Source organism: Scatophagus argus, chromosome 5 (genome assembly GCF_020382885.2).
Source record: "Scatophagus argus isolate fScaArg1 chromosome 5, fScaArg1.pri, whole genome shotgun sequence".
Classification (NCBI taxonomy): domain Eukaryota; kingdom Metazoa; phylum Chordata; class Actinopteri; family Scatophagidae; genus Scatophagus; species Scatophagus argus.
The window spans coordinates 16,209,104-16,232,514 of NC_058497.1; the positions used below are offsets into that span (position 1 = coordinate 16,209,104).

General features: G+C 43.0%; 1 protein-coding gene across 3 annotated transcripts in view; it reads left to right on the forward strand.

Moving 5' to 3' along the window:
- The window catches only part of map3k10 (mitogen-activated protein kinase kinase kinase 10), a 33,005-nt gene extending 9,896 nt beyond the window's left edge, over positions 1–23,109 (forward strand). For all 3 annotated transcript variants that reach the window (XM_046389201.1, XM_046389202.1, XM_046389204.1), the window contains exons 3-12: positions 12,928–13,108; positions 14,015–14,163; positions 16,050–16,225; positions 16,457–16,703; positions 17,302–17,424; positions 17,534–17,672; positions 18,418–18,530; positions 18,643–18,935; positions 20,077–20,602; positions 20,961–23,109. In XM_046389201.1, coding sequence (XP_046245157.1) covers positions 12,928–13,108; positions 14,015–14,163; positions 16,050–16,225; positions 16,457–16,703; positions 17,302–17,424; positions 17,534–17,672; positions 18,418–18,530; positions 18,643–18,935; positions 20,077–20,602; positions 20,961–21,361 — 2,348 coding nt within the window. In that variant the 3' untranslated portion in view covers positions 21,362–23,109. The remainder of the gene's footprint in view (positions 1–12,927; positions 13,109–14,014; positions 14,164–16,049; positions 16,226–16,456; positions 16,704–17,301; positions 17,425–17,533; positions 17,673–18,417; positions 18,531–18,642; positions 18,936–20,076; positions 20,603–20,960) is intronic.
- The last annotated feature ends 302 nt before the right edge of the window (positions 23,110–23,411 follow it).

The window sequence follows — 23,411 nt, forward strand, 5'->3', positions numbered from 1 at the left end:
TTGAATTTAGTTCTGCACCTTGAATGCCACCAGAATGTAATTATGAAAACAATTTAGTGACATTTCAACAAAATGTTGGGCCTATGTTTGAAGCATCTTACTTTGATAATGCAGGACAGTGTGGAGCAACCATTTCATGCAGGAGACAAGCACAGATGCAACAAGTAAAAGTAAATGTGATCATTTGTTAATACTTTCTGATATAATGATGGTTGAAAACAGTGAAAAGACTGTATTTGACTTCATAAATTTTGTAAATATATGCTTTTTCTGAATTTGAATCAAAAGTCAGACAAAAGATCTAAACACTGCACTGATATTTCTGCCCAGTAACTTCCTGGTGTTGTTAACTCATTCACCTGGCAAAGCTAAGCTGTTAGCTTACTAATGCTTTAGTTACCGATTTAGAATAGAAAGAGATGAAAGAGCTTGTGAGATACTGTAAACACGGCTCACCTGGGACTTGATTAAAATACTGTTTAATAACAGTGTTAAGTGGTGCAGGATGCAGAAATAGAACACTATCCCTCAAAGTTATGTAATGTTAGCTAATAACATTAGCTTAAATGATGACTAAACCATGTCATTGTGTCAGTACTGCTAACTCTAACACATATATATCCTACATCTCTATGTATGCATATATTAAACAAAGCCATGCCTTGCCATGCATTTACAAAGGACAGGCAGACAGGCAAGTTGTGCTACAGCTCATGATGTTGCGATGACTTTACAGTCCATTAGCCTTAGATAGCATATTTACAGTTTCACTGTCCCCTCCTGCTGTGTCTTTGATTGTTGTTCAGTTTAGGAACATTATATATAAAACTAGGATTTTTAAAGTGAAGGGAACATGTTCACTCCCATCCCCAGTGGAAATTAGGCTTTCAGACAGGCTGTGTTTTAATTGGGAATGTCTGCAAGCTTGGTGCATGTGTAGTTCAGTATGTGGGCCTGTGTGCATATGGAGGTCGGACAGCAGGATATGCTGGCACTAGGGCAGAGAACTCGCCCTCCTAGCATCACACACACACACACACTCATGTGCACACACTGCAACAGGGCAACAATGACCCCATTCTCACACAGCAGCCCAAGACAGAGCGAGACCAGGGCTCACAATGGCAGGAGTCACTGCAGGGGGGATGGGGGGAGAAGGATGGGAGGTAGAGGCACCGAGGGGCGACTGTGGGCTGTGAATGACAGAGCGGAGAGATGGACGGAGGCAAGGCAGGATGGGTAGAGGAGCAGAAAAGGAATGCAGTGGCTGTAGAGAAACCCCTGGAGGCTCGGTTGGAAAGGGGAATTGAGAGATGGATGGGGGGAGGGAGCGATAGAAGCAGGAATAGAGAGAAGTATAAGGCCACTTTGAGAGGAGGTCAGACCATTCTCCTTTCTCTCAGTGAGCTGCAGATTAAGGCTAACAGTCTTGATGGACTATAGGCTACAGTTTTCCACAATCAGTGTCTGTCTGTACCGTATGCCTCATTATACCAGAACACCTCAAGTTCAAGTGAAATGAATCAACTGCCAACAATAACTGATAACTGATAACAAATCACCTTGTACCGAACATCAAGTAAATTGATCAATATGACACCTTTTATAAATACGTGTATTAAGATGACAAATCTGAAGTTATATTAGTTCCAGTATTATTGAGTGACCCATTGGAATAAGTTTATGTCTTCATTAGTGGCTGGTGGTGGTCAGTCCTCCATTGCTGGTATTGCCAGACATATCTTGACAGCCATTAAGTGGATTGGTATGAAGTTATGGTGCAGATATCCAGGGTGTCAAAAGATTTTTGGCACATTACCATAGATACCATAGCTTTTCACAAACTGAAACTGATTTTTATAAAGGTCAGTCTTCTTCTAAAGGCCAGCAAAGCTAATGACATTCCCCTCAACCTCAGCTATATGTTTAGTGCTAATTTATAAATGCTGACATGCATCAGACATCAGATCTGCATGTTTGCATACTCTTTGTGACCACAAGCTGCAGTTAGCTTAATGCACCCTTGGTGTGGCTGCACACTACCTTTACTCCTACATTTTAGTACCTGATAACAAAATAAAAGTCAGGCTGATGACATGGATCAGTGACGGGTATGAGAGTGTGGATTGTTAGAAGGACTTTGGACTGTTTCTCAGCTCTCCGGCACCGTGTGAACTCGGCCACACTGCTAACAGATGTTCGTATTGCCTCTCTGTCAGACTAGAACGCTGCTGAGCTTCAGTCAGTCTAAACCAAACACTGACACCAGTCAATGGCTGCATGATTACAAATGAATACACACACATATGCTCACACACTCACACACACATGTAACAGATATTTTTCTCCACTGGTCAATAAATAGTTGATTTGCAGCCAGTTAAACGCTGATGACTCCCCAATGCTCTCATTTACTGCATTGCAGCTCAGGCTCTCTGTGGACCTGCCCAGCATACTGACACACATTTGCACCTCCTCCTGTTTTATGTTGTTGCACCTTATGAATTGCATAATACAGCTACAGAGTAACAGTGTCAGTTATAAACACACCCCACTGATGTGGATCTGCAGCTCTGTGGATTGATTTGTTACCTGTGATTGCTGTTCAGATGTTCTCTATGATTTTGTCACATTTTGCATTTTGGTTTTGAAGCTGTATCCATACACACAAGGACACGATAAAAACACATACTGTACACCAGTGGATTATGTACTTGTAGTGTTTTTGCATAAACAGACAAAAAGCTGGATCCTCTCAGTCCCTGTCTGCAATAAAAGCCCAAGGAGTATTTTACTCTAGTTTGAGTCAGGAGACAGTAACAGCAAGATTAAACGCCACAGGCAGGGCTTTTCCTCATCATTACCTCAAATTCACCTCAGCTCTTCAGTCTGACGGAGCGCCTGAGAAGGAACGGCACCACGAGAGGTCGTCTGAAATTAAAGTCAAGTTTACAAAGAAGTGTAACTAGTGGAGGGGAAACACTCAACTAGAGCAACGAAAAACAATACTTGTCTGTTTCCCTTGTTTAACTTCAGTTATCATGGTTTCTTAAGTGTAAGTCTAAGCTCAGTATGACTTGGTGTGTCACGGATGTAAAGCCTTACATTTACAAACAGAAGCGCAATACACTCACACTTAACATCAGCGCCTCCTGGGCTGTTGTATGTTGGGTGGCTGTTGACTCTGCTGTTAGAGGATCATTGTTGTTTGCCAGCAGCCTGGCACGGCGAGCTGGGAGTCAGGCCCAGCAGAGAAGGCGCTGGGTGTCCCCCAACCCGGGGCTCCTTCACCTCCTTTCATAGTGGAGTCAATTAGTGGACACTTCAGTGAGACAACGGACAGTACGCAGCGTGTCTCCATGGTGTGCAGAGACCCCAGGGTCCATACTGGAATCTGATGTTTATGTTCAGTAATGTTGGGTTGTCCAGGAAAAATAGGACATGTCCATCCATATTCTTGTCAGTCCACATCACATGATTTTCATCAATTTTCAGTCCTACTTGTTTTAAATCTAGCAAAATATGGCATCATAACTTATATTTAAGTTCTAATTTAATCTTCATTTAATCAGGCAGCCTCATTGAGATTAGGATCTCTTTTTCAACAGAGGCCTGCGAACAGAGGAAAATAAAACATTCACAGGAGCGCAATTAGCAAACACAAAACAACAAGCAGTTAACCAAACATTTACAAGATTAAAAACATCAGTTAGTAGAAATTTAAAACAACCGAGCCCAAAGCAAGTCTGTAGTTTGAGTGAAGTTTGTAGCTCGTTCCATTTAAAAGGTTCATAATACCTGAACCCGGATGTGCCAACTTTTGTGCGCAACACAAGGAATATTTAAAGTTAAGTAATCGCTGTTATGGTGTCCAGGAACTACTAGTTTTAATTGGGAGAAGAGAAACAAATTTGTTGAGATGTCGTTTCTTCAGAAGAGACAGAGGAAACAGAAAACAAGCAACAGTCTTGGCAGAAGTGTGCCAAAAATCATCTCATGTCGTGATCATCTTGAGGATTTTTATTGAGAAGTTTTGTTTTGACACCCGCATCAGAACATCTCATTTGCAATTTGTTATTTGACAATAAAATTTACCAAACCGATCAAGACTTGAGGGGATTCTTTTATTTTGCTTTTGCCTACTTTGTCCTGAAACAACTCTGCAGTTTTTTGGGGTTTTTTTTGTTTTTTGTTTTTATATAGCTTAGTAGATTAGATTTTATGTGTACATACAGCCTGATATTCTGTTGGTGTTGCACACAAAAGCAGTTTGGCTCTTTGCAATTTGTCAAACTAAAGCAGCCTTATAGGTTGAAATCTGTCATCAATCAAAAAAAAAAAAAAGAAAGCTCATACCTCTCTGTGAGTTCCCACACTGTAAGTACTTTTTTCATACTGCACACACACACACACACACACTCTAGGCAAAAAGAGCCATAAGAAAGTCACCTCATTTAATACCTCAATCTCTTCTGAGAGAGAGGCTGCCTGGTCACACGAATCTGGCAGCTGCGTTTGTGTGAAGACAAAGTGAATGGCTGCAGGGTGAAACTGTGCCACAGTGCGGCTCAGGATTAGAGCCCTGATGGCCTGTGGTGGTACAAGTGAAGCCAAGCCAGGGTATCAATGACATGGGAGCATACTCACTACAACCACCATGTTAAAGCAGAGGGGGGCGGTGAATGTCAGTGTACATCATGCTCTGGTGTGTGGCAGTTTTTCACCTTAATTTTTTGGTTGTTTACGAACTGAAATGATTTAAATGCAGCAGGTGTGACCGGTAAAAGGTCTGACTGCAGTGTATTAGTGATACTATTTCCACACTGTCTTACTTTCAATTCGCTAAACCTTATGGCTGTAATGCAGAAACAAAATTTGTAAAAGTATTTTTGAGCTGTAAATCTTCTGTATGGGTCTGAGTTTGAATTAGAATTATATATATGTATATGTAATGTATTTTACGCCATGCCAATATTTTATGCCACCCAGAGACGAGATGTGTGAAGGCAAAAGGAAAATGGAGAGACCTATTGAGATACAAAGACATCTGGTATGTGCTACCAGGAAAATGACAAAAGCTCTCCCTCCAGTCATCTCTTTTTACCTCTTGCAGCCTGCATCTTTTCATCCACTCATACCCTCTTTCTCATAGTGCTTGTTCCCTTTCTCTCCCAACTAGCTCTCCGTTCCTCGCCTTTTCTTACTCTCCTGCACTGGCTTTTTCTCCCTTTTCAGCTGCTTTCTAACCGATATTTCATTTCTCCTCTTTTGCCCTCATTTCTGAAGCTCTTCCTCTCTGTCCTTTTGTCATTTTGTGCCTTTTCTTGCCTCTTTCCTCCTCTCATCCTCTGTCTCCCCTCCCCCATTTCTCATCTTCAAACCCACACCCTGCTTTGCCTCCTCATCTTCTTAACACACCACCACCACCACTCCCACAACCTCCCACATTATGAACACACAAACGACCTCTCAGTTACCCTTTTTTTGTTGACTCCCTCCACTCTTTTGCTTTCCCTGCATCTCTTCTTCCATGTCTTCTCCCTGGTGTGTTGTGATCATAGCCAGGCTGGCGACAGCTGCATCAGCAGACAGTCAGGCAGTGGGAGGGAGGGGAAGAGGGGATGATGATGGGGGGAAGAGGGGATGCAAAGATGAAGAGACAGTCATGTGGCAGTAGGGTTGGAGGGGGTGGTTACTTTTTTTGTTGAAAAGGTTTTGATCCTTGCCAAAGCAGAAATGGAGATGGAGACTTCAAGCCTGCGGGGTAGGCAGCTGGCTGTTCAGTATCCCACGGGTCCGTATCTCATCTGTGCCGATGCACCGTCGGCTTGCTGCCACGTCAGTCAAGTCTCCGCGTTTGTGTCTGCGATGTGGTGGTATGTACCGGAACAAACAGACGGCTGAGACCAACGCCGAGATGGTGGTGTGGTGCCTAAACAACCAGCAGCTCTGAGCATGCAGAGGGCTGAGGAGGTGGAGGACGAAGGTGTGAATGTGTTGTGAGCTGTGGAGAGTTAGACGGAGGCTGTCAGAGGCTCTGTCGGGGGGCTCTTGGAACGTTGGACCTGATTTGCTGACTTGCCGCCACGGCAACAGCTGTTCCACCCTGCATGCTACACCTGTCTCTGCATGAGGGATGAGGAAGGCCCCTGCAGGCCACATGTCGAGGTGTTCTTGGGCTAGACCAGTGCTTCTCAATTATTTTCTGTTGCGCCCCCCCCCAGCAAGTAGAAAACAATTCGCGCCCCCCCCGACTATAAATAATAGTAATAATAATATGTAATAATATTTAATAATATGTAATAATAGGATGCTAACAATTCTCGCTGGTTTACTGAAGTAGCATTCACAAAGCGGGATGATTGTTGGCAATATTCGGCACGTTTTGGCTGAAAAAACTCCAGCGGCTTATCAGCATGATTGGGATGTAATGTCTTCAAGTGGCGCCTTAATTTATTTGGCTTCATGCTGTCCGCTGCCAACATTTTTAGACAGTAAACACACCGGTCTTTCGTCTCCCACTGTAGTCACAGTGAAGCCAAGCGCTACATATGCTTCGTCATATTTCCTCGTCTTAGCTTTCGGGTGAGTTACTTTTGTCTCATTATCTTCGTCTCTCTCCGCCTTTCTTTTCATCCCTGTTAAAAATTTCTTCATGTTGTCTCTTAAGGGTTCGTTTACTGCACTTCATATCGCCTGCTCGGTGCAAAAAAAACGCTACACCATAGAGCCAATACTCCCTGCGCACACTCTGACAATGAGAGCGCCACTGCCAACTACTGTTGTGGATGTGCAATTACACTTTATTCTAGTACGGCAAAAAAAGCATGTTCCCCAGGGTCACACGCGCCTCCCCTGGCATCGCCCCGCGCCCCCCCAGGGGGGCGCGCCCCACTATTTGAGAAGCACTGGGCTAGACCCTTATGGATCCTTATCAGAGGGAACAAGAACAGGGTTAGAAAAAGGGAAAGAGAGTCAGGATGTTCTCAAAGGTGCCTTCAGTTGTGTGAAATAATTAACCCCTGAAAGGTTCTTCCAAAAGAGCAACACAAAACATACATAAATCAGCCTTTACCAATATCTATATATTTAATACTTATTAAAATGTACGTTTTATTTACATTTTTTATATCAATGTATTATTGAACCCAATATAATTAGAGCACACCTTCCTCCCAGCGCCATCATCAGGCCATAATTCAGTTTGTCCAGTACTTTGGTTTTTGTCCAAAATACCTACAAAACTAAAGTCATCCTCAGCTGTACTTTATGTTTTGTGCTAATTGTCAAATGTTAGATGACATGCTGAACTGAAATGGTTAACACGCTAAACTTTATTGCTCAACATCTGCATGTTAGCATAGCCATGTTAGCATGCTGACATTAGCAATTAGCTCAGAGCACTGCTGTGAATGAGCCAGTGTGGACTGTGGAGCGTGTTTGCCTGAACTACTGTTATGCTTCATTAATCGTTGGATATTTTGTTTACACAAAACCACTGAATCCACTGAATTTAAAGGAGTATTACAACTATTTAGCACTGGACTTCCACAAAGTTGGTGAGATGGTGTAGTGCCCCTTCCAACAGAAAACAGGAAAGCAAATCATGCTGATAGGGGCATGAGGGTTTTCTTCTCTCCTTTCTCGGCCTGTGACCTCTGCCCTTGTTACCATAATAACAAGTTAATGACACAGCAGAACTCATCCTTAGCCATAATAACACGAAACAGTAAGAGTTAAACCGGTTTAGCTTTCTGTGTCCATGTCTGTCACCGTTTATGTAACTCTTCAGACCAAATTGTTGAGAGTCACTAGTGACATCCATGCACAGAGGAATTTGTGAATCACTCTTCATATCACAGAGTTGCCATCATGAGCCGCTGTGGTTCACACCTTTAGTTAGGAAATGCAGGTCAAGTGCAGAACTACAACTTTTACTGCTACTACAACGCTCTCCCCTTTACGTGTGATGGGAGGGGAATTTCATTTGTACTTTTGTCAAAATGTGAACGTGGTTTCTCATTTGTACTGTGAAATCCTGTAACCAATGGAATCACAGAAGTCCAGTTTCATCACTCTATTATACATGAAAAAATTCTTAGCTCAACACTAACTAAACATCTGTGGGGCATATCTGGGCTTCAAAACCAGCTGAAATCTACAGCTGTTTATCTAATTAAACACTCTTATCTCAAACCTGTGTCATATCATAGCTGCATTTCCTTGTCTTTAGCTGCATACATTCTGTTGCTCTTCCGGCATAAGAGGTGGAAAATGAAAACGCAGCTCTGACAGGTCCCATCACCTGCAGCGCCCTCATCAGCTGATCAGTCCAGTCTCTCAGCTGACTGCTTGGATGGCCACGCCCAAAGCTCTGCCAGACGATTGGCTGTGCTCACATAGTTTATTTAAGGCGAGGCAGCACAGAGTGACAGTAACAGTTTGGTTTTAAGATGTAGTTTTGTATGTAGTTCATTTATCCTTTAATATCCTTTAATAAAATGGAAATCAACTGCGATCAGTTTTTCTTTTATGTCTTTTGTGTTCATTGTTTGTGAATAATTTTGCTAAGATTGTGCCTAAAAATGCAGTAATTTGCACATTTTCAAGAAGATGCGAATGAAAAATAAATTCCTTCAGAGTTTATTGCTGCCACTTCAGACTTTTACTATTTCCAGATATTTTTGTCCCGTTGTTAATCTTTTATTTTAAGTGCTGACTTAATGTTATTGTAGAAGCGGTTTATCTTCTGTTGCCCTACAGGGAGTTTCCAGATTAGAGCCACTACATGCCAAACATGCTGCACACCTTGTTTAAATTGCTATAATCTGTGCTGTAAGTGGCTCTCGTGGACCTTTGATTGCATTCCTCTGTGCTGAAATATCTGAGTGGGCTGGGGACTAATGTGTCACCTGTGCTTACTGCTCTGACTAACCAGTCTGGAGATCATTAGTCAGGTTGAGGCCTGGCTGTTTACTCCTTGATCAGTGTTTGAACAGTGACTTGGTGGCATTTCTCAACACTTAGCTGGGGTCAGGGTCCAAGGATGGAGGAAAGAACAGCAGAAGTTTAAAGGTTAAATCAACAATTAGGGCTATGGCACACAGTGTGAAACTTTGGAGCATGTTGCAATTCTCACTACAACCCAGAAATCGCTGCCAAATGTTATTGACCATCTATCAAAAACACCTGCTGAGTGGGGTGTGGCCAGAGAATCAAATTTTAAGCCATTTATAATTGTAAACGTGATGTTCCTACAGGGATCGCAGTGTCTGTTAGTCCAATAGCTGCTGGGTGGATTATCATAAAGTTTTGTACTGAAATTCATTTTCCAAATATGATGACTTATGACAAATTGGATGATACCTGAAGATTCTTTGAGCCTCAGCATGAGATCAGCATTTCACTGTGCCCAATACTGTGGTTCATGACCAGATCCCCGCAAAACACAACATTCACATCAGCTTCATTCAATGACATATATAAAGATGGTTGACGCATCTCCATTTCCTCCCGCCATTCACAACTGAAGCCAAAATATCCCGCATGCAAGTGTTGCCATCTTGCACTGATGACGTCATTTGGAGCCACAGTCTGTGCAGTAGTGGTCGGGTGGTGACGGCACGAGATGGAGTTCCCGCCCATACGCTCGTCTCAGCGATCAACTGTCAGTCACGACAGTTCACTGTCTTAATTAAAACCTTGTCAGAAAAAATGAACTCTTGAACATACATCAGCGTTATGAGAGCTAATTTGGACCTGTGATTGCATTACAGTGAGCATTTACGGTCTCGTAGAGCTGTTAGCGAGCTTACAAGCATGACACGGCTCATTGATAAGATCGAGTCTGATTGATCGGTCAGAGACTGTTTGCTCATACTGTAGTGAAACAGTGAATCATCTGATCATACTACAATGCAGCAGCGCTTGTCACGGTATTAATGATATATTGTCACACTGCATCAGGCCTGCGGTATTTCCCATGATGCATGTTTTTGTGGAAGACTTTGAAGTACCCAGGGAGCTCGTCAGCAGTACTTCTCGCTTTCTTCTCATTCGTATGCTGTACTCTATTTTAAGATAACATTTCCAACAGTGCTGGCGTGGCCTTGTGTAAAAGCCATACGATCCTTGGGGACGTTTTTCTTTCCCCTTCTTCGCTGTGACAAAATGTGCCTCGATGCTTCCTACAGTGTTATTTGTGTGTCGCTGCACTTTGTGTTTCTGTGCCAAGAGTCAAATACAGATATGTTGATCATCGCGTTTGACGTATGGATGAAATACTGGCGGTGGTTTAAAGCTGCGGCAGAATGAATTAGCACGCACAGGTGGCGTCACACAGAGATGTTCTCGAGGTGTGAAAGTGATGGTACGATTACATGAAGAAGGGAGTGGGAGCAGCTTGGAAATGCTGCTTCGTTCACACGTTCAGTTTCTGTAAACATGCCTCCATTCAGTTTCCATGTTTCCTCCTCCTCTTTTTCTGCCCTCTGTGTTTACTCCACCTTCCACCCTCCACCTTACAGGCATGTTGTCCCTTTCCCTGTATGGATGCGCTCTGAGTAAGACGCACCCATTTAAAAATGCAAACGCATCCCTTTCCTCTCGTTCTTTCCGACTCTGTCTCGTCTCCATCTTTTGCTTTTGCTTTTGAGACGCAGAGAGAAGGAGTCAGGCCCGAGGAGACAGCTGTCCCTCACAGAGATGACAGTATCAGAATAGAAAGACCTCTGAAGCACTTCCTCATTTCAGCATTCACATTACGTGCCAGGAAAATATACCTTTTTTTTTTAATCTGACAGCTGTGTTTATTTTATTATTTGCAAATAAAAATGTTGCAAAACAAAAAATGTGATCAAATATTATGCATTTTTTGTTGATTCAGCCACTCAGCTGTATTGGTCTGTGACCCGTCAGAGGACAGTGAAAAATACCCATCATGGTTTCAGTTGACAGAATGGCTTTTATATTTATTTATGTTGAGAAGATATTAAATAAGATTTGCTCGGCTTTAATAGAAAGAAGAAGACTTTAACAGAAGGTGGAGTCTTTGACATTTGTCATTTTTGTAAAAACAAGAAAAGAAAACTGGTATTTTGTGAAATATTTTGGATAATTTTCTGGATAATTTTGCCTCTTTGAGCCTTGCAACTTTATTTGACTGAAACTGTGAGAAACTTCTTTAGAGAAAAATCTTTAACAATATGTTGTATTCTATGGTTTTTAATGTTAAACTTTAATCTGCAAGTTAACTAGTAACTACAGCTGTCATGTAAAAGTAGTAGAGTAAAAAAGCAGGTGTATAAAAGACAATGTTAATGCTCAATGTTAATATCCAGTAGAAAAACTCTGAAGGGGAGTGAAACTTTGAGTGCATTGCTTTTACTTAAAATAGAGAAGTTTTTTCATTTTGGTATTGCTACTTTAACTTTTGGGATATGAATACTTATTTCTGGCTATGGAAATATCTGCGGATGGGTCTCAGCTCAGTTCTTTATCACTGAAACTGGTCTCCTAGAGGCACACCTTTATCATGTGAAAGCCTGTGTGTGTGTGTGTGTGTGTGTGTGTGTAAACAAAGACGCCGCTGTGTGTGTGTAGCCTCTCTCCACCTCCCTTTGCATACGCCTGTAGATAAGTGAGAGAGGGAGAGAGCAGCCCTCACCTGGCTCCCAGTGCCTGTGAACTGTGTACACTTCAAATATTTCCATAGCCTGCACTCACACACGGAAATGAAGGAGGAAGTCGTACGGAGAGACGGAGAGCGAACGAGGAGGTTAAATGCTAACATTATGAAGGATGCTGTGTGAGCTTAAACAGTTGTTAGTGTGTAGAAAATATGCACACGTCACACACTGCAGGCTGCTGGACAAGAGCTGAAAGTTACGCCCCATAGCAGAAACCTGAAGAGCACGCAGGTCCAGCCACACCTGTATTGTAAACATGACTGTGTGACTGAACATGTGCCTTCATACATTTTGTTTTTCAATGTGAATTTTTTTTTTTTTTTTTTTGACACGTGACAAGTATTTGTAAGCCGGGCAAGAAACTGGACTTAAAACTGGACGTGAGAATCAGACTGCTGCTTCTGAAACAAATCATTTTGAAAACGACTCAATTTCAATTAAACTGACCAAACTGTGTTGGAAAATGTGCCTGACTTCCCCGTCTGTCCTATTCATTATACATGTCTGTTTACCATCTTTATTATTATTTACACTGGTCGTCTTATTATTTTATCTATGAACTGATCTGTTCTTTGAAAAGAGTGAAATTACTCAAATACTGAACTTAAGTACAATTTTGAGGTGCTGAAGTACTAAGCATCTCCATTTTATTACTACATTTTGGAGGCAAATATACTCTTACTTCACTACACTAATTTCCCAACTTTAGTTACTTTTCACATTCAGATTATTGATGCAGAATGTAAATGAACGGATAAATTGTGACGTATTGTTGTAGGCTATAAGGTCCTCAGCAGCATGTAAAGTCAAGTATATAAAGTCAATAAAACATTAGAGTACTGTACACTGTGGCGATTCTGCATCGAATGGCTCATGAGTACTTTTACTTTTTGGTACTTGAAGTAGGTGTGCATTTTGACGCTAATACTACTTTTAACTTGTAACAGAGTATTTCTGCAGTGTTTTACTTGAGTAAAATGTCGTAATACTTCTTCCACCACCACCACAACTGTACTGAAGAAATTTGAACCGTGACATTTTTTGTTCTTGGGTTTTCAAAAAAGTACTTAACTGATTAAGTATTCAAGACTGGCTGAGCTCTGTTTGTTTTACTGTGTTTTGGTTTTGGTTTTTTTTATTTTTCTGTCTTGTATGGACTGCGAGTGTAACTTTGTCATCTTTTAACATCAGCTGTTCTTTGTCCCTCTCTGCTCCTCCTCCTCCTCCTTCTCGTCCTCAGTCCTCATCCTGCAGCCGGTGGAGCGGGACGACTTGAGCGGGAAAATCCTGAAGATCACAGACTTTGGTTTGGCCAGAGAGTGGCACCAGACGACCAAGATGAGCGCGGCGGGGACTTACGCCTGGATGGCCCCGGAGGTCATCAAGCTCTCCCTCTTCTCCAAGAGCAGCGACGTGTGGAGGTGCTGCGCTTGTTTGTCACCAGACTCCACCTGGTTTACACAGAAACGAACTGCCTCGGGCGGACTGTCGAGGGAGTCTGTCGAGTCAGAACCGCGCAAAGAAATCACATTAAATAGAATATCAGTCAGTGTTGGTCAGTTATCTCAATTCTTTGGTCAGTTACTGATCAAGATGGTTTTGTTTTGCTTTGAGAAACTTCAGCAGCCTTTCAGTTAAACAAAAAAAGAAAAAAAAAAAAACTCTTCAGTCGTGTCGTCGATGCGTGAAAGTTTATAGTTTATCTGACTCGATTTTCAGTCCAGTCCAGCAGAGTTAAACTTCTTTGTCCTTATTATAATATTTTGATGTTATTTTTTTATTAGTACGAGTGTCAAAGGAAGATTTCACATCCTTAACTTAAGTAAAATTAACAGTGCTACAATGTAAAATGTCATTGAATAGATACAAGGCATTAAAACTCCACGTGTCTGTCATTTTATTATACATGATGCGTTATTAAACGGATTATTGATTAATTTTACTGATACATTCATGTGTGAGCAGCATTTTACTGTATAGTCCAGTCAGTTTTATATACTGTTTGGTATCAGTAACAGTGCATTAGATTTTAGAGGCTTATCAAATGTTTTCTACGTAAAACCTTCATATGTTTGCTACTACAGTTGTGCAGCGAAAGGTACGATGTTTCAATCTGAAATAGTATAAGGTAGCATGAAAAAGAAATACTGAAGTGAATTAAAAGGACTGCACGCTTGCAGTTACGTACAATACTTGTTTTAACTTTGCACCATGAATGTGTTGTGTCGTCGGTGGTGGGTTCGTCAGTGGGTAGAGAGGGGGCAGATGCTTCACTTGTCCTAATGTGAAAATTCAAGCCTTTCACCTTGTTTGCCTTCACTCCTCAGTTTCGGTGTGCTGCTGTGGGAGCTGCTGACCGGCGAGGTTCCTTACCGGGAGATAGACGCTTTGGCGGTGGCTTACGGTGTTGCCATGAACAAGCTAACACTCCCTATCCCCTCAACGTGCCCTGAACCTTTCGCTCAGCTGCTGGAAGGTAAGCAGCACCGACCACCCGGACACTTTGAGTCGTTATTCAATCCAAGAATCGGTTCTTCTGTTCTTGGTGAGGAAGTGATTTTCGAGGAAGGCCAAATGCCTCACAGTGAGCACAGCTTGACAGTCATTTGCTTTCTGATTGGAGTCACTCGGGGCTTCCTCCTTCTCGTCTCACTTGTCTTATTCATTCGTGCTCGGCAAGTTGAGCTTCGCGGTGTCACGTCCTTGTGCTTTTCTTGTGGGTCCGTACTGTACATTAGTCATGGGATAAGACCTTCAGCTTGTCAGTGGATACAAAAACTCACTTTGAAAAAGGCCCTTTGGGTGTTCTCATCCACTGACTTTAAAACAACTTGCTTGAATTTTTTTTTTTAGGTCACAGTTGATTTTAAAGTCCTTTTTTTCTGGCAGCTGAGAACCCTACCAGTTTAAGTGGATGACGACTGTCTGAACAGTTTAATTAATTTGGTTTTTGTACATCCTTGTGCAGTCCTGCGTCTGAGCTCCCCTGGTTGCCGTTTCTCCTTTTCACCTTGCAAATAATCCAGGCAGCACTTGGCTAACAGCGGTAGAGTATTAACAGGCTCTTGTTTCACAGTTTAGGTCATCTCCACTTATATCTAAATTACCTTAATATGCTTATTCTTAAGCTCCTTTCTTTATGGATCAGTAAGCTGTTGGCCAGGTTTTACACATAGTTAAAAAGAAGAGGGCGTTGTTTCCCGAACTCTCAGCCCAGCAGCTCAACTTCAGTCACCTCCCTCCACCGCCCTCCTGCTCTGCTCCTAAAGCTCACTCTGCTTCATCTTATTCACATTCATCCGTTAATCTCTCCTTTTTCATCCCTCGCTGCTATCTCCACTCTGTTTGCTCCTGTCATCATCTCAATTTCAGCTCCTCTTCCTCCAACTTTACCCCACACACTCTTTATGTCGATTTATATTACCTAATATAAAAGTGTGTTTTCTTACATCTTTCAGTGGCTAGTCGTGTGTGTGTGTGGTTATATGTTGCAGAGACAGAACTGATCAGCGTGTGGCTCAGCAGATTACTGTAGGTGTCCACCATGTTTCTGCAACACTGTCAGTCAGGGTTTGGCTCATGATGGCTGCCATATGCTGTCCCATCTTGCTCGCTTCCACTTATCATGTTGCCTTCTCTACTGCCAGAAATGGAAAAAAGAGGAACATTCATGGTTGAGTCATGTTTAAATTGTGCTAATAACTCGCCTTTTTGATATATTGTTTGACCTGTATGTTGATGACAGTCTGGTGATATTCTTTATTTTTCTAACTGTCAACAAATCATGAATGAACTATTCCTACTAACTCTTTCCTCTGTGCCTTAGAGCTTCACTGATGTTCAAAAACCTGCTAAAAACACATTAAAGATCCTCCACCAAAATGTGTATTATTCCACCACTGAAAATAGATCCCCCCTTTACCGTAAATGTTCTACTTCCTCCTGTCTGAGTAACGTTCGCTAAAATTCTATAGTGCTCAAGTTTTTTTTTTAAAGGTAATCATTTAGCCTTTTCAACAAGTGAAACTTTATGTTTGAAACCTGTTTTTCATGTTTTTGGTATGGACAAACAGTCTTGGGGCTGAGTGTTACAGGATGTGTACTGAAAAACACAAACAATTTGTAAACGGACACTCACATGCACCATATTTTTGGATAAAATAGTAGGAGTCCTACGGTTGCCTACTAAATAAAACCACAGTTATAGCCAAGTAAAGTAATGATGAAAGAAGAATTCTTTGTTGTTATTGAGACAAAAAGATACACAATGAATGAAGTGCGTTATTACAGTTCATGTGCAGATACACTTGTTGTTCCTGTGGTCACTTTTTGAAACTTTGCCTCATGTCTCTCGCCCTTCAGAGTGCTGGAGCCCAAACCCCCACAGCAGACCCTCCTTCACCAGCATCCTGAGGCGACTGCTGGCCATCGAGAAGTCGGCCATGTTTCAGATGCCTCTGGAGTCCTTCCACTCCTTACAAGAAGACTGGAGGCTGGAGATCCAGCAGATGTTTGATGAACTCAGGGCCAAAGAGAAGGTGAGAAAACTGAGAGCACAAATCGATTAAACTCAGACTGACGAGAATTGTTTTGTCAGAAGTTTTTCACAGAAAAAGTCAAACTCATTATTGAGGGTGGCACAATCTCACCCCTTTGTCTGAGGTGTTTCTGCAAGTTTGAATTGCCTTAGCAACAAGCCTGTTGTCAGAGGAGGTGTTAGGAGAGGTGCCGCTATGCTAATAACCTCTCCTCTCTCCTCTTCCCTGCAGGAGCTGAGGTCTTGGGAGGAGGCGTTGGCGCGTGCAGCCGAGGAGCAGAGGGAGCAGGAGGAGCAGCTGAGGAGGAGGGAGCAGGAGTTGGCGGAGAGGGAGATTGACATTGTTGAGCGAGAGTTAAACATCATCATCCACCAGGTGTACCAGGAGAAACCCAGTGTTAAGAAAAGAAAAGGCCACTTCAAGAAGAGCAGGCTGCTGAAGCTGGGCCGAGACAGCAACTGCATCAGTCTGCCCTCTGGTGGGTTGAAGCAGGAACTGCACTCAGATTGTTTGTATATAATCTGATGGAATCAGGTGCACGAAACTGGCAGAGCTCCCAGTTGGATGTCATTTCCTGTTACGTGGTGGTTTTTTTTTTATGGAAGTGTGGGTCAAAGACTGGGTTAAGTGCCGCCACACTGGTGTCGTTTCAATCTCACCGCACACTGAGCTTCCACGATATTTCCCACTCAGAAATTTGTGGTACAGTTTAATTGTTGTAGTTCAGGGTGCAGCCATGACCTGCGCCCTGTTTATTCTCTGTTAAGCTGCAGAGATCTGCAACATTTTAGGAAAACTCCAGTCATCTCATGCTTAATATTTTCACTTGATAACAAAGAAATGATGAAAAGAGACATTGATGAATGCACTAATTGTTTCAGCATTATTCACTGAAATTGTATGCAGGATGTCCACAGTTTATGTTATGTTGATGTTTAAATTATATCTCTGTTTGATGTAAATGTTTCTCCAGTGTATGATTCATTTCATAATTGTCATTATTTTCGAGAAAACATGAGAGACTCAAATTATTTATGTGAAAACAAATAAACTTTTCTCTTCTTGCTCACATGTAGGCTTTGAGCATAAGATCACAGTCCAGGCGTCTCCCAGTGTGGACAAGAGGAAGACTCAAGGGAGCGAGAGCACCACCCCACCTGCCAGCCCGGGGGTCATACCTCGACTGAGAGCCATAAGATGTGAGCACAAACTCCCAAATTAAACCAAATTAATCAGACAGAGTCCTGCGTGACAGAGAAAGTGAATGTAAGGCAGGGATGTAATGTGGCTTTTCCCATCGTCCCTCAGTGACACCAAGCGACGGCAGTAAGACGTGGGGCCGCAGTGCTGTGTGTAAGAAGGAAGACCTGTCCACCAGCAAGAAGAAAGGGAGAACATGGGGACCAAGCTCCACCCACCAGAAAGAGAGAGTCGGCGGGGAGGAGAAGTATGAGCACAGTTTGTTTACAGGGATGCAAGGAGTTTTTGTTGTCAACACAAGCATGCATGTGTGGCACACAGAGCAAATAAACAACATTCCTCCAGGATGCTGCATGGTGCTGCATAAAGGAGTACACATACTGGCATATACTGAGTATAAAAAAAAATAATAAAAAAAATACAACAGTGCAATAACAGCATAGACAAGAAGACAATAAACATGGCATGGTACAATACAATGTAGTATGGACAATAGGCTGTGTGGAGTGAACCGTGTGACGTTAAAGTGACAAATACACAGTTTACAGCTCACCTTTCCTCACAAATATACACGGACAATGTGGCAGAAAGGCAGAAACATGACACACAAAGCTTTCTATCTTTGTCTAGATTACATAGCAGTTAAATATCACAATGTACCCGATAAAACTGCGGTGACAAAAATCATTTTTTGGGAGATAACAGGTTTCACAGGTGACATGAATCAGCCTTTTTCTCTTATTTTTCTGGACACCTTGTTTCTCTTAACACAGAGAAACAAAACATTTCAGTCGATATCTCATTACAGTGTGTGGAGCAGCCCAAAGCAGGACAGTCATCTCTGGAAATTTGGTAGAAAAGAACAAAAAAAGAAATCTGTGTTGCGTGTGGCCGCTGTCCTCGCTCATGAAGCGTTTTAATTCTTTCTGTCTGAAAACAATACCGTCGCACTTGGAGACTTTGTGTCTTGATATCATGTTGTCTGTTCGCAGACTGAAATCGCTGGGTGAGGGATGCAAAGTTTGGTCATCCAGTGCACCAAATCTGGGCAAGTCGCCCAAGCATGCACCCATGACTGCTGGCTTCTCCAGCCTTAACGAAATGGGTGAGATGTTTTGTTTGGCTTTTTTTTTTTTTGTAAGCTGTGCATCATTAACTTGACGAGAATCAACCTCATCTTAACCCTTTTCATCCGCCTTTTTTCCTCCTTTAAACAGAGGAGTGTGGTGAGTTTGAGGAGTCACCCGGCTCCCTGCTGCCCTCAGAGACCAGCAGTAATGGAGCGGTGGAGGACTCGGGGTCTCTGTGGGGCAGCGTGGGCTCCAACACTGCGTCCGCTGTCGGCAGCTTTTGTCAGGGGCCTGGAGGTCTGGGGTCGGGGGCGAACTCCCAGGACTCGCTCCGTCGCTGCAGCCAGAGGAAGAAGAGCGATATGTTGCTGTTGGGTTGTGCCTCTCTGCTCGCTTCTGTTGCACTCGGACAAGACCTGCTGCAGCTGGGAAAGCTACAGGTGAGGAAACAGAGAGAGAAAACATCCTGTGATCCTGTTTGGCTTTTTGTTGCGTTGATAAAGTTGAAGAAGTGGCGTCATTCAGTGGTTCGTTGTGGGGGAACAATGTATTTCTGTGTTATGTAGATTAAATAGAGAGTAAGTAAATTTTCTTGTGTGATTTAAAATGTATGATTTAAGCTTTACTTGGAAAGCTTTAGGATGCTTTCGCTGCTTGATATACATCGCTTTCCTGGAGCTGGTTGTAGAATCGGGGAACTTCCCTTTAATGTTTATATTTTGTGTACCTCAAATGTACACAGAAACGAACATTTTTCAGTAAAAATATTCCTCTCATAATCAGATCTGCCCACAAATCCTACCCGTGCTGATAATAAAAATAAATAAGCACACAAAACATCTAATAGTTTATTAGATGGATAGATAGATACTTTATTGATCCCAAGGGAAATTCAATATTTATATTTTATTTATATTACAACATAAACAAACCAAATGTTTATTCCCAAACACAATATCACTGACATACAAGATGAATACCAGTACTGTTACTGTGGTACATTTGTTGGTATAGTCTACTCAAAGTAAACATATGGTTTTGAATTTTCTTTGCAATATGTAAGTCAACTCAAGGTTTCAATGTTTTAAATTTGTTTTTCTCAGGTTTTGCCCCATTTAAACAAACAATACAGTCGACTCTTTCTTAGATGAATGTTTCCAACAGGCTCCATGTGTCTCATGGCACCATGGACGCTTAGAGAGAGTGATGCGCCTCAGATCACTTGACTACAGGCTAATGCATCACCTTTGGGATGAGATGAAACAGGATGAACAAGCTGCCAAATTATCAGCAGGAAGTGCGTGATGCTGTCGAGTCAGCACGGACCGAGGTCTGCATGGACGGCTTCCAGCACCTTGTTGATTCTGTGTTGCGAGGATTTCCGCTTGCTGTCGAAGCAGACGAGGGTCGAGTGATGTAATCTGCTTGCTTTGATAGGGGAAGGAAGCGATTATCAAATAAATATTTTTTGTAATAAGCACAACATAGCGGATCGAAATTGTTTCTCAGGTGATTTTATGTTGGTGAGACGTCTGCCCGGTGGCCCTGCAGCTTATTAATGTGCCCTGATGTTGCTGGCAGGTGCTTCAGGATGAGCAGGACCTCAGAGAGGAGCAGCGTAAGAAGAAGGATGGTCTCTTCCAGCGGACGGGACGTTTCCGTCGCAGCACCTCTCCACCGAGCCGAAACCTCTCCCTCTCCCTCTCCAGACATCACGACTCAGCACTCCCCTGCATGGACCCTTCCCCCTCTGTTACACTCCTGTCTTTGTCCTCTCTGTCCGATTGCAACTCCACCAAGTCCCTTCTTCCCTCCGACCCGGATGAGTACCCCCTGACCCCGATGACAGGGGTCAAAACGCCGGCGCCGCCACCTGCTCCTGCCCTCAACCCACTCTTGGACTTGCGGGCGGAGAGCTTCAAGAAGGAGCCCAACCAGTCGCTCACGCCCACCCACGTGTCTGCAGCCATGGCCATGAACAGAGGACACAGACGGACGCCTTCCGACGGGGCGATCCGACCCCGAGCTCAAACTCTGGGACACCACAGGACGCCGTCGGATGGAAGCATGCCCATGCCTCCTCCTCCAGGAGTACAACAAAAAAAAGGTGAGGGAGAACATTTTGCTGAAGCATGCAGCTCTTATAAAGGAGGAACAGAAGCAAATGTTTACACAGACCTCCTGCTGTTGGAGACGTGGACTCCTATGATTGGATTTGGATCTCATGACCAGAAAACAACTTTAAGCACTATTTTTATCACCAGGTGGACAGCAGATTATTTTATTCAATAACTAATTTGTGTCAGAATATTGTGCAAATTGCCCAAAATTATATCTTCATTAACCAGCAGTTCAAAGCCCAAACATGTTAAGGTTACTGTGTCAGTGAAATGCATCCAATCCTCACATTAGAGAAACTAGAATCTAAGCATTCTTCTTCCTGTTGTCTGTCTTTTATTACTCAGGTACACAGGACACCCTGGAAATCCCTCGTCTCCCAGACCCCTCCACCATCTTCCCGGTCCCCCATCGGCGTAAAGCCCCCGCTCCACCGATCCCCGACCCGGATGCTCACTGCCTCATCAGTCCCCTGGAGCGACCCAAGACGCTAGAATTTGCCCCCCGGCCGCGGCCCACCCCTGCCAGGATGAGAGCCGACCCCTGGAAGCTGGGCTCTCTCTCCCGGACCATCAGCTCGTCGCCGGGCAGCAGCTGTGACAGCCCCCTCGGCTCAGGGGACAGCAGCGCCAGCGCCGCACGGCCCAACCTCATGGACATGGACGTGGAGGGACAGAGTTTGGACCACACTGTTCCTCTGTGTGGGCAGCGGCAGTCGGCCACTCTGTGTGGACAACAATACTCATAGTATACGAGAAAAAAACAACAACAAGTGAACATTTACAAGTTCTTTTTTGCAGGACATTAGAGCTTGGGCTGAATAAGGAATGCCAACTGATGTCTGAGCCGTTTGCAAAGTTTGCAAAAACATCTTGTCATGTCTTAGGCACTTACCTAAGGGAAGCCATTCCTGTCCTTTTAGCATCCTAATAAGGTGTGAAACCCTTACAGCACGCCTCTCCCTGATAGTGCTCTCTAACCTGCACGACACAGACGGTCCTGGAGGCCTTTTTAAAGCCTTGTAGTGTGCTCACCCACCCACTTCACCTGACACTTCTTCTCATTGGAAGCCATGTCTACCTGCTTCTTAGTGCCCCACCACCAGGTTGCATTTCCTTCGAGACTCACAATCTTCAAAAGCCATTCAAGTACTTTTTAAAAATACACTTTTTGACTCTGCTAGCTGTTCATTTCGACCCACCTGCCTGTGCTTTTGCCTGTTTGTGTAGCTGTCCACTTTCTGCTTGCGTCTCTCACGCCAAACACCACCAAATAAAAAACAAATCTTCATCCACATTTCACTCTAAACATTCATTGCTTCAGAATCGTGGAGCAGGACGGTTTAAGATTATTAACAGAGAGTGTCTTTGTTCTTATTTTGCACGCTGTTTGTTTTGCCGGTGCACAAACATCTCCCATTAAACCCTCCTTCGCCAGTCCTCATCCTTCCTCACACGTGTGTCATCTCTCTACATGGGGGTCGCCGTCACCTCTTCCCTCCAAAACTGGGACAGGAAAAAGCCTTTTTTTTCTCATTGCACTGGTTTACTGGTTCTATCCTCAGCCTTGTACAGTTAAAAAAACAAAAAAAGAAAGAAAAGAGAACCTTTTTTATTTTCTCAGTGCATCCCAACCACAACCTGTTAGCAAAAATGTTTTTCTATTGGTTTGGCAGACCAGGTGCGTTTTTCTTCGTGTGAATGTGTATATATTACTGTACACGTGTGGAAGAACAAAATGGGTTCATTTTGTGTATGAGTGTGTGTGTGCTGGTGCTGTTTCAGTGCATGTTATTTTTACGTGTGAACGGCTCGCTGTGCTGCTCATCCGTTTGTCTTTTAGACGTTTTTTTTCCCCTTCTTCTCTAGCAGTCAGTAGCGCTCTGTATGGATCCCGTTCATGCCGCCCAAACGGACACATATAAGTTTGGAGACCTCATGTGACTGCATCTCACCTGTTGTGTTCAACATCATCGACACCTTAGGGGTCATGTTGTGCGACTAGTCTGTCTCTCTGTGGACTCACTAGTCACTGCTGACAAATCGACTTTGGAGTTGTTTTCTCACAGTGGATGTTTCTTCTTGGCTGCAGGTGGTATTTACTTGACACTGCAAATTTCTCTAAGTGGGTGAGTGTGTGTTTGTGTGAATGTGTGCGTGTTATCGTTTGTATGGGATGATGATAAACCCATCAGTAGAAGAGTGAGCCCAAACTCATTCTCCTCATGTGGTTAAGAACACTGAGTATTTATTAAATTTATTGTTATTACTGGAAAGGATGAATTATTATTACGATGCTCTTCCTGGGATATATGTATATATTTGTTAATATAACAGGAAAAACCGAGGAAAACCTAGAAAACTGCTTACTGAAATGTCCATGTTGTTTCCAATCTCAACCTGTGACATTACTGGGTGCAGTGCGGAAAAATTGTGAAATGTGATGACTGAGAGATGAATAAAAAAAAACAAAGAAAGATGCTTCAATGTCAGTGCTACGTCTATTTTTCTTATTCCATACATTATATCCTACGGGTAATCATGTGGAGCCTCATCAGATCATATATGAGCAGTGAGGGGAGAAATCCTTTACCAATATGAGAATGTAAAAATGCTGCCTGCCTTCAAAATCAGATTTAAAATACAACATTGTTATCCCTAAAATGTATTCAAAGTATCAAAAGTAAAAGTACTCGTTGTGCAGTAAATGTGACTCATAGGTTAAATAGATGACATGAACAGATGCTGATGCATGTTTTGGTACTTCACTGTGGTGGCTGGTAGTTTTAACTCTGAGGG